Raw genomic sequence first — 16,493 nt, forward strand, 5'->3', positions numbered from 1 at the left:
TAATGGCTGTTACAGGGGCAATAAGGCACCCCAGGAGCAGGGTTGCCATATCAGGGGGATATATGTAATGGCTGTTACAGGGGCAATAAGGCACCCCGGGAGCAGGGTTACCATATCAGGGGGATATATGTAATGGCTGTTACAGGGGCAATAAGGCACCCCGGGAGCAGGGTTACCATATCAGGGGGATATATGTAATGGCTGTTACAGGGGCAATAAGGCACCCCGGGAGCAGGGTTACCATATCAGGGGGTATATGTAATGGCTGTTACAGAGGCAATAAGGCACCCCGGGAGCAGGATTACCATATCAGGGGGATATATGTAATGGCTGTTACAGGGGCAATAAGGCACCCCGGGAGTAGGGTTACCATATCAGGGGGATATATGTAATGGCTGTTACAGGGGCAATAAGGCACCCCGGGAGTAGGGTTACCATATCAGGGGGGTATATGTAATGGCTGTTACAGGGGCAATAAGGCACCCCGGGAGTAGGGTTACCATATCAGGGGGATATATGTAATGGCTGTTACAGGGGCAATAAGGCACCCCGGGAGCAGGGTTGCCATATCAGGGGGGTATATATAATGGCTGTTACAGGGGCAATAAGGCACTCAATAGCCGGGTTACCCCATCAGGGGGTATATATAATGGCTGTTACAGGGGTAATAAGGCACTCATGAGCAGTATTATCCCATCAGGGGGTGTATAAAGGCTGTTACAGGGGCAATAAGGCACTCAGGAGCTGGGTTACCCCATCACGGGGTATATATAATGGCTGTTACAGGGGCAATAAGGCACTCAGGAGCTGGGTTATCAACAACACCCCCACCCCCCACACTGAGTGCCTTATGGTCCCTGTAGTCCAATTTCCCAATGCATGCAGGATGTTGCGGGGGAGTGGGAGGAGCTTGAATCCACCGACGGCCATCTTTGTTGCTGGCAAAAGCCCCCTTTGACAGGCGGAAAACCTGGAAATACAGAAATAAAACCTAATGAAACATGTGTAATCAAATATGACTATAATACATGTCCACATAATGAACGCGACCCGCATAGAGGACATTTACTGTGTGCTAAATGAAATGATGTGTATATTTTGTAGGGAATGGCAGTGCTGTGGTTGGTGGGCTTAAAAAATGCCTATTTTGTGGGGCTTTCACTTATTTGTAGGGTTTTCACTTATTTGTAGGGTTTTCACTTATTTGTAGGGTTTCTCCCACTTGTGCATGGTTACACTGGGCACTTGCCCATACTCAAGATGGCGGCGGAGACGGTGTCACGTGACTAACACATTTTGCGCTTCCAAGCCACAAGATGGCGGGCGCCTTTGTGCCCATTCCCCCTGTCAGCGGCCCCGCCCTCTCTGAGTGACGCCGACCCCCGCCCACCAATCAGCGCTTCGGTAGTTTCCAGGCGCGTGGATGTCACCCGCCTGCGGATTGAACAGGATAAAAAAAGGCGGAGCCATATGGGGGCGGTGACGTAGGATCAATGGAGCTCGGTGATTGGCTGGGTGGAGCGGATCTTAATATGGAATGGCGGCGGCTGCTGCATATTCATGAGTTAAAATGGCGACCCCCAGGCTGTGGGGAAGAATTGGCGCCTTTTCAGGGGCTCTGGCTGTGACAGCAGGGGCTTATGGGGCACATGGTGAGAGGAGGGGGTGCATATAAGTGGTACCCCTTACATATATGCCCTGTATATAAGTGGCATCACTCATCTGTGTCCTGTCTATAGGTGTATCACGTATATATATATGTGTGTCCTGTATATAGGTTACATCCCCGTATAGGGGGGGAGGGTGTGTGTGTGTGTGTGTATATATATATATATATATGTATATCCCCTGTATATTGTATTCTGGGCAGTGTGTGTCCTATATATAGGGCCCCTGTATCCCATATGTATGGTGTGCTGGCATGTAGGTTGTGTCCCTTCTATTTTGTGTCATGGGCCCAGCATATAAGCTGTATCCCTTTATATGTGGTATCCTATGCCCTGTGTATAGGCAGTGTCCCTTTTTTATATTGGGTGTACTGGGTTCTGTATATAGGTTGTATCCCTAATATATGGTGTCATGGGCCCTGGGTAGAGGTTGTATCATTTAAACGCATTCTGAGTCCTGTATACAGGCATACCCCGCATTAACGTACGCAATGGGACCGGAGCATGTATGTAACTATGTAACACAGACATACCCCGCATTAACGTACGCAATGGGACCGGAGCATGTATGTAACTATGTAACACAGGCACACCCCGCATTAACGTACGCAATGGGACCGGAGCACGTATGTAAAGCGAAAATGTACTTAAAGTGAAGCACTACCTTTCCCCCACTTATAGATGCATGAACTGTACGGCAATCGTCATATACGTGCATAACTGATGTAAATAACACATTTGTAACAGGCTCTATAGTCTCCCCACTTGCGCACAGCTTCGGTGCAGGTAGCGAGCCGGTATTGCTGTTCAGGACGTGCTGACAGGCGCATGCGTGAGCTGCCGTTTGACTACTGAGCGAGATGTACTTACTCGCGAGTGTACTTAAAGTGAGTGTCCTTAAAGCGGGGTATGCCTGTATAAGAGGTTTCCCTCTGTATATATGGTTTCCCGTGTCCTGTATGTAGATTGTCTCCTATAGATGGTGCCTTTGGTCATATATGCAGGTCGGGTAACCATATTGGACCAGGGTAATGCCGTTGATGTGGTCTACTTAGATTTTGCAAAGGCTTTTGATACGGTTTCACACAAGAGGTTGATGCACAAAATAAAGCAAATTGGACTCAGTAATAATATTTGCTTCTAGATTGAAAACTGGTTGAAGGAGACAACAGAGGGTTGTCATAAATGGAACTTTTTCAGGTTGGGCTAAAGTCGTGAGTGGAGTACCTCAGGGATCGGTACTGGGACCCCTGCTTTTTAACTTGTTTATTAATGACCTTAAGGTTGGCATCGAGAGCAAAGTCTCCATCTTTGCTGATGATACTAAATTGTGTAAGGTAATAGAATCAGAGCAGGATGTAATTTCTTTTCAGAAGGACTTAGAGAGACAGGAGACATGGGCTGGTAAATGGCAGATGAGGTTTAATACAGATAAATGTAAGGTTATGCATTTGGGATGCAAGAATAAAAAGGCGACTTACACATTAAATGGGGACAAATTGGGGGAATCCTTGATGGAGAAGGATTTAGGAGTGCTTGTAGACAGCAGGCTTAGCAATAGTGCCCAATGTCAGGCAGTAGCTGCAAAGGCAAACAAGATCTTATCTTGCATCAAACGGGCGATGGATGGAAGGGAAGTAAACATAATTATGCCCCTTTACAAAGCATTAGTAAGACCACACCTTGAATATGGAGTACAATTTTGGGCACCAATCCTAAGAAAAGACATTATGGAACTAGAGAGAGTACAGAGAAGAGCCACCAAATTAATAAAGGGGATGGACAATCTAACTTATGAGGAGAGGCTAGCTAAATTAGATTTATTTACATTAGAAAAGAGGCGTCTAAGAGGGGATATGATAACTATATACAAATATATTCAGGGACAATACAAGGAGCTTTCAAAAGAACTATTCATCCCACGGGCAGTACAAAGGGCTCGGGGTCATCCCTTAAGGTTGGAGGAAAGGAGATTTCACCAGCAACAAAGGAAAGGGTTCTTTACAGTAAGGGCAGTTACAGTGTGGGATTCATTACCCATGGAGACTGGGATGGCAGATACAATAGATTTGTTCAAAAAAATGTTGGACATCTTTTTAGAAAGGAAAGGTATTCAGGGATATACCAAATAAGTATACATGGGAAGAACGCTGATCCAGGGATTAATCCGATTCTAGGAGTCAGGAAGGGATTTATTTTCCCTTATGAGATAACATTGGATGATATAACACTGGGTTTTTTTTTGTTTGCCTTCCTCTGGATCAATAAGTATAGATATAGGATCAGGTATCTGTTGTCTAAATTTAGCATAGGTTGAATTTGATGGACGCACGTCTTTCAACCTCATCTACTATGTAACTATGTATGGTTGTCCTGGTCCCTGTGTATTGGTTGTATCCCCCCGTATATAGTATTCTGGACACTGTGTACAGGTGGTGTGTGTGTGTGTGTGTGTGTGTGTGTGTGTGTGTGTGTGTATATATCTCCTAGGTCCTGAATATAGGCTCTATCCGCTATATATGTATTTCCTAGACATAGTATATAGGTTGTAACACCTATGTATAGGGCCCTGTGTACAGGTTATAGCCCATATGTATGATGTGCTGGTCCCTGTATATAGGTTGTGTTCTGGGTCATGTATATAGGTTTCCACACACACACAAATATATATACTGTATTGTATGTCTTTATTTATATAGCGCCAAAAGTGTACTCAGCGCTTCACAAAGAATACAGTACAGCGAATTATAATTATACAATAAGTGCAGCAAAATCACACAATAGGAAAGGAAATCCCTGCCCCGAAGAGCTTACAATCTAAGAGGTTTACTGGGGAACTTACAGAGACAGCAGGTCCGGGTGTAAGTGCTGTAGATGGGTGTTAAATGAAAAGGTTAACACCATTTAAAGGGGAAGAGATGGCAGGGAGGCGTGGGTGAGAGCAGGTGTGTATGTCTGGCTTCATATATAATATATATATATTACACTGTATCCCTTTTTATATATGTAGGCTTTGTATATAGGCTGTATCCCCTATATACAGTCTCCTGTACCCTCCATTGAGTTTATATTCCCTATTGTGTCCTTGGCCTTGTATCCCTTTATATATGGTGTCATAACCCTTGAATATAGGTTATCATCTCTTAAACATATCCCAGGCCCTGTATATATGCTATTTCCCTTTATTTATGGTTTCATGTGCCCTGTATATAGATACACCGTAGTATCACCATATATGGTTCTCCTGGTCGCTGTATATAGGCGAATTCTCCTATGTATGGTGTCCTGGGCCCTGTGTATAGGTTGCACCCATACAGTATGTATCGGCCTAGGTCCTGTATATGGTGTCCTGGACCTTGTATATTGGATATGTGTGTATCCCATATACAGGGCATAACTGGTATATACAGTACATATTCTTCTTTATACAAGTCACTCATTGATTGGCTTTTTTTCTTTTTCGTGCAGGATTCAGACGCAGCGACCGAGATGATTATCTAAAAGAGGTGACTTAAAATAACACATCACACCACTCAAAATAATATATATACACTTACATATACACTTCTTTCTGTTCGCTGCAAAATGTGAAAATGGGAAGAAAACAGGACAATCAACATCAAGAACCTCAGCAATAGCGGAAAATAATTTTAACTAGTGGAAACAGCGCTCCAGCGCGCTCGAGAACAAACCAGAACATCGGAAAAAAACTGGAGGAATCGCCAACACACACAGGATAAGAAAATATCAAATAACATGAAATTAAGCAATTCCAATATCTTAGAATAAGAACTGAATATACAGAGCCGTGCGCTCCCCAAACGTATAACTAATATACAGAGCCGTGCGCTCCCCAAACGTATATAACTGAATATACAGAGCCGTGCGATCCCCAAACGTATAACTGAATATACAGAGCCGTGCGATCCCCAAACGTATAACTGAATATACAGAGCCGTGCGCTCCCCAAACGTATATAACTGAATATACAGAGCCGTGCGATCCCCAAACGTATAACTAATATACAGAGCCGTGCGCTCCCCAAACGTATATAACTGAATATACAGAGCCGTGCGATCCCCAAACGTATAACTGAATATACAGAGCCGTGCGATCCCCAAACGTATAACTGAATATACAGAGCCGTGCGATCCCCAGACGTATAACTAATATACAGAGCCGTGCGCTCCCCAAACGTATATAACTGAATATACAGAGCCGTGCGCTCCCCAAACGTATAACTAATATACAGAGCCGTGCGCTCCCCAAACGTATATAACTGAATATACAGAGCCGTGCGATCCCCAAACGTATAACTGAATATACAGAGCCGTGCGCTCCCCAAACGTATAACTGAATATACAGAGCCGTGCGCTCCCCAAACGTATAACTGAATATACAGAGCCGTGCGATCCCCAGACGTATAACTAATATACAGAGCCGTGCGCTCCCCAAACGTATATAACTGAATATACAGAGCCGTGCGATCCCCAAACGTATAACTGAATATACAGAGCCGTGCGCTCCCCAAACGTATAACTGAATATACAGAGCCGTGCGCTCCCCAAACGTATAACTGAATATATAGAGCCGTGCGATCCCCAGACGTATAACTAATATACAGAGCCGTGCAATCCCCAAACGTGTAACTGAATATACAGAGCCGTGCGATCCCCAAACGTGTAACTGAATATACAGAGCCGTGCGCTCCCCAAACCTATAACTGTATATACAGAGCCGTGCGATCCCCAAACGTATAACTGAATATACAGAGCCGTGCGCTCCCCAAACGTGTAACTGAATATACAGAGCCGTGCGATCCCCAAACGTATAACTGAATATACAGAGCCGTGCGATCCCCAAACGTATAACTAATATACAGAGCCGTGCGCTCCCCAAACGTATATAACTGAATATACAGAGCCGTGCGATCCCCAAACGTATAACTAATATACAGAGCCGTGCGCTCCCCAAACGTATATAACTGAATATACAGAGCAGTGCGAGCCCCAAACGTATAACTGAATATACAGAGCCGTGCGCTCCCCAAACGTATATAACTGAATATACAGAGCCGTGCGATCCCCAGACGTATAACTAATATACAGAGCCGTGCGCTCCCCAAACGTATATAACTGAATATACAGAGCCGTGCGCTCCCCAAACGTATAACTGAATATACAGAGCCGTGCGCTCCCCAAACGTATAACTGAATATACAGAGCCGTGCGATCCCCAAACGTATAACTGAATATACAGAGCCGTGCGCTCCCCAAACGTATAACTGAATATACAGAGCCGTGCGCTCCCCAAACGTATAACTGAATATACAGAGCCGTGCGCTCCCCAAACGTGTAACTGAATATACAGAGCCGTGCAATCCCCAAACGTATAACTAATATACAGAGCCGTGCAATCCCCAAACGTGTAACTGAATATACAGAGCCGTGCGCTCCCCAAACGTATAACTGAATATACAGAGCCGTGCGCTCCCCAAACGTATAACTGAATATACAGAGCCGTGCAGTCCCCAAACGTGTAACTGAATATACAGAGCCGTGCGCTCCCCAAACCTATAACTGAATATACAGAGCCGTGCGATCCCCAAACGTGTAACTGAATATACAGAGCCGTGCGATCCCCAAACGTATAACTGAATATACAGAGCCGTGCGATCCCCAAACGTATAACTGAATATACAGAGCCGTGCGCTCCCCAAACGTATAACTGAATATACAGAGCCGTGCGCTCCCCAAACGTATATAACTGAATATACAGAGCCGTGCGATCCCCAAACGTGTAACTGAATATACAGAGCTGTGCGATCCCCAAACGTATAACTGAATATACAGAGCCGTGCGATCCCCAAACGTGTAACTGAATATACAGAGCTGTGCGATCCCCAAACGTATAACTGAATATACAGAGCCGTGCGCTCCCCAAACGTATAACTGAATATACAGAGCCGTGCGATCCCCAAACGTGTAACTGAATATACAGAGCCGTGCGCTCCCCAAACGTATAACTGAATATACAGAGCCGTGCGATCCCCAAACGTATAACTGAATATACAGAGCCGTGCGATCCCCAAACGTATAACTGAATATACAGAGCCGTGCGCTCCCCAAACGTATAACTGAATATACAGAGCCGTGCGCTCCCCAAACGTATAACTGAATATACAGAGCGGTGCGATCCCCAAACGTATAACTGAATATACAGAGCCGTGCGATCCCCAAACGTATAACTGAATATACAGAGCCGTGCGCTCCCCAAACGTATAACTGAATATACAGAGCCGTGCGATCCCCAAACGTATAACTGAATATACAGAGCCGTGCGATCCCCAAACGTATAACTGAATATACAGAGCCGTGCGCTCCCCAAACGTATAACTGAATATACAGAGCCGTGCGCTCCCCAAACGTATAACTGAATATACAGAGCCGTGCGATCCCCAAACGTATAACTGAATATACAGAGCCGTGCGATCCCCAAACGTATAACTGAATATACAGAGCCGTGCGATCCCCAAACGTGTAACTGAATATACAGAGCCGTGCGCTCCCCAAACGTATAACTGAATATACAGAGCCGTGCGATCCCCAAACGTATAACTGAATATACAGAGCCGTGCGATCCCCAAACGTATATAACTGAATATACAGAGCCGTGCGATCCCCAAACGTGTAACTGAATATACAGAGCCGTGCGATCCCCAAACGTATAACTGAATATACAGAGCCGTGCGATCCCCAAACGTATAACTGAATATACAGAACCGTGCGATCCCCAAACGTATAACTGAATATACAGAGCCGTGCGATCCCCAAACGTATAACTGAATATACAGAACCGTGCGATCCCCAAACGTATAACTGAATATACAGAGCCGTGCGATCCCCAAACGTATAACTGAATATACAGAGCCGTGCGATCCCCAAACGTATAACTGAATATACAGAGCCGTGCGCTCCCCAAACGTATAACTGAATATACAGAGCCGTGCGCTCCCCAAACGTATAACTGAATATACAGAACCGTGCGATCCCCAAACGTATAACTGAATATACAGAGCCGTGCGATCCCCAAACGTATAACTGAATATACAGAGCCGTGCGATCCCCAAACGTATAACTGAATATACAGAACCGTGCGATCCCCAAACGTATAACTGAATATACAGAGCCGTGCGATCCCCAAACGTATAACTGAATATACAGAGCCGTGCGATCCCCAAACGTGTAACTGAATATACAGAGCCGTGCGCTCCCCAAACGTATAACTGAATATACAGAGCCGTGCGCTCCCCAAACGTATAACTGAATATACAGAACCGTGCGATCCCCAAACGTATAACTGAATATACAGAGCCGTGCGATCCCCAAACGTATAACTGAATATACAGAGCCGTGCGCTCCCCAAACGTATAACTGAATATACAGAGCCGTGCGCTCCCCAAACGTATAACTGAATATACAGAGCCGTGCGATCCCCAAACGTATAACTGAATATACAGAACCGTGCGATCCCCAAACGTATAACTGAATATACAGAGCCGTGCGATCCCCAAACGTATAACTGAATATACAGAGCCGTGCGATCCCCAAACGTATAACTGAATATACAGAGCCGTGCGCTCCCCAAACGTATAACTGAATATACAGAGCCGTGCGCTCCCCAAACGTGTAACTGAATATACAGAGCCGTGCGATCCCCAAACGTATAACTGAATATACAGAGCCGTGCGATCCCCAAACGTATAACTGAATATACAGAGCCGTGCGATCCCCAAACGTATAACTGAATATACAGAGCCGTGCGATCCCCAAACGTATAACTGAATATACAGAGCCGTGCGATCCCCAAACGTGTAACTGAATATACAGAGCCGTGCGATCCCCAAACGTATAACTGAATATACAGAGCCGTGCGATCCCCAAACGTGTAACTGAATATACAGAGCCGTGCGCTCCCCAAACGTATAACTGAATATACAGAGCCGTGCGCTCCCCAAACGTGTAACTGAATATACAGAGCCGTGCGCTCCCCAAACGTGTAACTGAATATACAGAGCCGTGCGCTCCCCAAACGTGTAACTGAATATACAGAGCCGTGCGCTCCCCAAACGCATAACTGAATATACAGAGCCGTGCGATCCCCAAACGTATAACTGAATATACAGAGCCGTGCGCTCCCCAAACGTATAACTGAATATACAGAGCCGTGCGCTCCCCAAACGTATAACTGAATATACAGAGCCGTGCGATCCCCAAACGTATAACTGAATATACAGAGCCGTGCGATCCCCAAACGTATAACTGAATATACAGAGCCGTGCGCTCCCCAAACGTATAACTGAATATACAGAGCCGTGCGATCCCCAAACGTATAACTGAATATACAGAGCCGTGCGCTCCCCAAACGTATAACTGAATATACAGAGCCGTGCGCTCCCCAAACGTATAACTGAATATACAGAGCCGTGCGATCCCCAAACGTATAACTGAATATACAGAGCCGTGCGCTCCCCAAACGTATAACTGAATATACAGAGCCGTGCGATCCCCAAACGTATAACTGAATATACAGAGCCGTGCGATCCCTAAATGTATAACAATATACAGAGCCGTGCGATCCCTAAACGTATAACTGAATATACAGAGCCGTGCGATCCCCAAACGTATAACTGAATATACAGAGCCGTGCGATCCCCAAACGTATAACTGAATATACAGAGCCGTGCGATCCCCAAACGTATAACTGAATATACAGAGCCGTGCGATCCCCAAACGTGTAACTGAATATACAGAGCCGTGCGATCCCCAAACGTATAACTGAATATACAGAGCCGTGCGCTCCCCAAACGTATAACTGAATATACAGAGCCGTGCGATCCCCAGACGTATAACTGAATATACAGAGCCGTGCGCTCCCCAAATGTATAACTGAATATACAGAGCCGTGCGCTCCCCAAACGTATAACTGAATATACAGAGCCGTGCGATCCCCAAACGTATATAACTGAATATACAGAGCCGTGCGATCCCCAAACGTGTAACTGAATATACAGAGCAGTGCGATCCCCAAACGTATAACTGAATATACAGAGCAGTGCGATCCCCAAACGTATAACTGAATATACAGAGCCGTGCGCTCCCCAAACGTATAACTGAATATACAGAGCCGTGCGATCCCCAAACGTGTAACTGAATATACAGAGCCGTGCGATCCCCAAACGTATAACTGAATATACAGAGCCGTGCGATCCCCAAACGTATAACTGAATATACAGAGCCGTGCGCTCCCCAAACGTATAACTGAATATACAGAGCCGTGCGCTCCCCAAACGTATAACTGAATATACAGAGCCGTGCGATCCCCAAACGTATAACTGAATATACAGAGCCGTGCGATCCCCAAACGTATAACTGAATATACAGAGCCGTGCGTTCCCCAAACGTATAACTGAATATACAGAGCCGTGCGCTCCCCAAACGTATAACTGAATATACAGAGCCGTGCGCTCCCCAAACGTATAACTGAATATACAGAGCCGTGCGATCCCCAAACGTATAACTGAATATACAGAGCCGTGCGATCCCCAAACGTATAACTGAATATACAGAGCCGTGCGATCCCCAAACGTATAACTGAATATACAGAGCCGTGCGATCCCCAAACGTATAACTGAATATACAGAGCCGTGCGATCCCCAAACGTATAACTGAATATACAGAGCCGTGCGCTCCCCAAACGTATAACTGAATATACAGAGCCGTGCGCTCCCCAAACGTATAACTGAATATACAGAGCCGTGCGCTCCCCAAACGTATAACTGAATATACAGAGCCGTGCGCTCCCCAAACGTATAACTGAATATACAGAGCCGTGCGCTCCCCAAACGTATAACTGAATATACAGAGCCGTGCGCTCCCCAAACGTATAACTGAATATACAGAGCCGTGCGATCCCCAAACGTATAACTGAATATACAGAGCCGTGCGATCCCCAAACGTATAACTGAATATACAGAGCCGTGCGATCCCCAAACGTATAACTGAATATACAGAGCCGTGCGCTCCCCAAACGTATAACTGAATATACAGAGCCGTGCGATCCCCAAACGTATAACTGAATATACAGAGCCGTGCGCTCCCCAAACGTGTAACTGAATATACAGAGCCGTGCGCTCCCCAAACGTATAACTGAATATACAGAGCCGTGCGCTCCCCAAACGTATAACTGAATATACAGAGCCGTGCGCTCCCCAAACGTATAACTGAATATACAGAGCCGTGCGCTCCCCAAACGTATAACTGAATATACAGAGCCGTGCGCTCCCCAAACGTATAACTGAATATACAGAGCCGTGCGCTCCCCAAACGTATAACTGAATATACAGAGCCGTGCGCTCCCCAAACGTATAACTGAATATACAGAGCCGTGCGATCCCCAAACGTATAACTGAATATACAGAGCCGTGCGATCCCCAAACGTATAACTGAATATACAGAGCCGTGCGCTCCCCAAACGTATAACTGAATATACAGAGCCGTGCGATCCCCAAACGTATAACTGAATATACAGAGACGTGCGATCCCCAAACGTATAACTGAATATACAGAGCCGTGCGATCCCCAAACGTATAACTGAATATACAGAGCCGTGCGCTCCCCAAACGTATAACTGAATATACAGAGCCGTGCGCTCCCCAAACGTATAACTGAATATACAGAGCCGTGCGATCCCCAAACGTATAACTGAATATACAGAGCCGTGCGCTCCCCAAACGTATAACTGAATATACAGAGCCGTGCGATCCCCAAACGTATAACTGAATATACAGAGCCGTGCGCTCCCCAAACGTATAACTGAATATACAGAGCCGTGCGCTCCCCAAACGTATAACTGAATATACAGAGCCGTGCGATCCCCAAACGTATAACTGAATATACAGAGCCGTGCGCTCCCCAAACGTATAACTGAATATACAGAGCCGTGCGATCCCCAAACGTATAACTGAATATACAGAGCCGTGCGATCCCCAAACGTATAACTGAATATACAGCGCTGTGCGCTCCCCAAACGTATAACTGAATATACAGAGCCGTGCGCTCCCCAAACGTATAACTGAATATACAGAGCCGTGCGATCCCCAAACGTATAACTGAATATACAGCGCTGTGCGCTCCCCAAACGTATAACTGAATATACAGAGCCGTGCGCTCCCCAAACGTATAACTGAATATACAGAGCCGTGCGCTCCCCAAACGTATAACTGAATATACAGAGCCGTGCGCTCCCCAAACGTATAACTGAATATACAGAGCCGTGCGATCCCCAAACGTATAACTGAATATACAGAGCCGTGCGATCCCCAAACGTGTAACTGAATATACAGAGCCGTGCGATCCCCAAACGTATAACTGAATATACAGAGCCGTGCGCTCCCCAAACGTATAACTGAATATACAGAGCCGTGCGATCCCCAAACGTATAACTGAATATACAGAGCCGTGCGCTCCCCAAACGTATAACTGAATATACAGAGCCGTGCGATCCCCAAACGTATAACTGAATATACAGAGCCGTGCGATCCCCAAACGTATAACTGAATATACAGAGCAGTGCGCTCCCCAAACGTATAACTGAATATACAGCGCTGTGCGCTCCCCAAACGTATAACTGAATATACAGAGCCGTGCGATCCCCAAACGTATAACTGAATATACAGAGCCGTGCGCTCCCCAAACGTATAACTGAATATACAGAGCCGTGCGCTCCCCAAACGTATAACTGAATATACAGAGCCGTGCGCTCCCCAAACGTATAACTGAATATACAGAGCCGTGCGATCCCCAAACGTATAACTGAATATACAGAGCCGTGCGATCCCCAAACGTATAACTGAATATACAGAGCCGTGCGATCCCCAAACGTATAACTGAATATACAGAGCCGTGCGCTCCCCAAACGTATAACTGAATATACAGAGCCGTGCGATCCCCAAACGTATAACTGAATATACAGAGCCGTGCGCTCCCCAAACGTATAACTGAATATACAGAGCCGTGCGCTCCCCAAACGTATAACTGAATATACAGAGCCGTGCGATCCCCAAACGTATAACTGAATATACAGAGCCGTGCGATCCCCAAACGTATAACTGAATATACAGAGCCGTGCGCTCCCCAAACGTATAACTGAATATACAGAGCCGTGCGATCCCCAAACGTATAACTGAATATACAGAGCCGTGCGATCCCCAAACGTATAACTGAATATACAGAGCTGTGCGATCCCCAAACGTATAACTGAATATACAGAGCCGTGCGCTCCCCAAACGTGTAACTGAATATACAGAGCCGTGCGCTCCCCAAACGTGTAACTGAATATACAGAGCCGTGCGATCCCCAAACGTGTAACTGAATATACAGAGCCGTGCGATCCCCAAACGTATAACTGAATATACAGAGCCGTGCGCTCCCCAAACGTATAACTGAATATACAGAGCCGTGCGATCCCCAAACGTATAACTGAATATACAGAGCCGTGCGATCCCCAAACGTATAACTGAATATACAGAGCCGTGCGCTCCCCAAACGTATAACTGAATATACAGAGCCGTGCGCTCCCCAAACGTATAACTGAATATACAGAGCCGTGCGATCCCCAAACGTATAACTGAATATACAGAGCCGTGCGCTCCCCAAACGTGTAACTGAATATACAGAGCCGTGCGATCCCCAAACGTGTAACTGAATATACAGAGCCGTGCGATCCCCAAACGTATAACTGAATATACAGAGCCGTGCGCTCCCCAAACGTATAACTGAATATACAGAGCCGTGCGATCCCCAAACGTATAACTGAATATACAGAGACGTGCGATCCCCAAACGTATAACTGAATATACAGAGCCGTGCGCTCCCCAAACGTATAACTGAATATACAGAGCCGTGCGCTCCCCAAACGTATAACTGAATATACAGAGCCGTGCGCTCCCCAAACGTATAACTGAATATACAGAGCCGTGCGATCCCCAAACGTATAACTGAATATACAGAGCCGTGCGCTCCCCAAACGTATAACTGAATATACAGAGCCGTGCGATCCCGAAACGTATAACTGAATATACAGAGCCGTGCGCTCCCCAAACGTATAACTGAATATACAGAGCCGTGCGATCCCCAAACGTATAACTGAATATACAGAGCCGTGCGATCCCCAAACGTATAACTGAATATACAGAGCCGTGCGATCCCCAAACGTATAACTGAATATACAGAGCCGTGCGATCCCCAAACGTATAACTGAATATACAGAGCCGTGCGATCCCCAAACGTATAACTGAATATACAGAGCCGTGCGATCCCCAAACGTATAACTGAATATACAGAGCCGTGCGCTCCCCAAACGTATAACTGAATATACAGAGCCGTGCGCTCCCCAAACGTATAACTGAATATACAGAGCCGTGCGATCCCCAAACGTATAACTGAATATACAGAGCCGTGCGATCCCCAAACGTATAACTGAATATACAGAGCCGTGCGCTCCCCAAACGTGTAACTGAATATATAGAGCCGTGCGATCCCCAAACGTATAACTGAGGATATAAGAGACTGTAACGGTGATGCGGTGAGGAAAACGATGGAAGACAAAAGCTTAAAGAAGACGACGCAGCGATGTGTAATTGGGAAGAAGTGAATCATTGCTCAGACCGTGCGCTTATCATAAAGAGAATTGGGACTTCTACATGAAATTGTACAGGAACACCGATAATACCGGCGCAGAGGAAGAAACCACGAATGATGGACCACGTGTCCTTCCAGAAGAAGTGGCAAAGGCAATAATATCCATGAGGATGGGAAGGCACCCGGGGAAGAGGGAATTACACCTGAAATCTCAGAAGAAGCAGAGAAAATCCTCGTAAAACTCTTTCCATGCGGCGTGAAGAACAGGAACATTCCAGAACAATGGAGTAATGGCATCGTTATCCTCACCCACACGCCCGGAGACACAGACCCCAAGTACTACCGACCAATCAGCTACTTCCAATCACAGGGTGTGTACGGAGATCCTCACTAATCAGATCCTTATCCTCACCCACACGCCCGGAGACACAGACCCCAAGTACTACCGACCAATCAGCTACTTCCAATCACAGGGTGTGTACGGAGATCCTCACTAATCAGATCCTTATCCTCACCCACACGCCCGGAGACACAGACCCCAAGTACTACCGACCAATCAGCTACTTCCAATCACAGGGTGTGTACGGAGATCCTCACTAATCAGATCCTTATCCTCACCCACACGCCCGGAGACACAGACCCCAAGTACTACCGACCAATCAGCTACTTCCAATCACAGGGTGTGTACGGAGATCCTCACTAATCAGATCCTTATCCTCACCCACACGCCCGGAGACACAGCCCCAAGTACTACCGACCAATCAGCTACTTCCAATCACAGGGTGTGTACGGAGATCCTCACTAATCAGATCCTTATCCTCACCCACACGCCCGGAGACACAGCCCCAAGTACTACCGACCAATCAGCTACTTCCAATCACAGGGTGTGTACGGAGATCCTCACTAATCAGATCCTTATCCTCACCCACACGCCCGGAGACACAGACCCCAAGTACTACCGACCAATCAGCTACTTCCAATCACAGGGTGTGTACGGAGATCCTCACTAATCAGATCCTTATCGTCACCCACACGCCCGGAGACACAGACCCCCAAGTACTACCGACCAATCAGCTACTTCCAATCACAGGGTGTGTACGGAGATCCTCACTAATCATCCTTATACT

The 16,493-nt window shown here is 46.3% G+C and overlaps 1 protein-coding gene across 1 annotated transcript in view; it reads left to right on the plus strand.

Moving 5' to 3' along the window:
- The first annotated feature begins 1,500 nt into the window (after positions 1-1,500).
- Positions 1,501-16,493, plus strand: part of TMEM256 (transmembrane protein 256) — a 31,382-nt gene continuing 16,389 nt past the window's right edge. Inside the window, exons 1-2 of the mRNA XM_075581144.1 lie at positions 1,501-1,652; positions 5,136-5,173. Of these exons, the coding sequence (XP_075437259.1) occupies positions 1,571-1,652; positions 5,136-5,173 (120 nt within the window). The 5' untranslated portion in view covers positions 1,501-1,570. The remainder of the gene's footprint in view (positions 1,653-5,135; positions 5,174-16,493) is intronic.

Source organism: Ascaphus truei, unplaced genomic scaffold (assembly GCF_040206685.1).
Source record: "Ascaphus truei isolate aAscTru1 unplaced genomic scaffold, aAscTru1.hap1 HAP1_SCAFFOLD_1079, whole genome shotgun sequence".
In the NCBI taxonomy this organism is placed as follows: domain Eukaryota; kingdom Metazoa; phylum Chordata; class Amphibia; order Anura; family Ascaphidae; genus Ascaphus; species Ascaphus truei.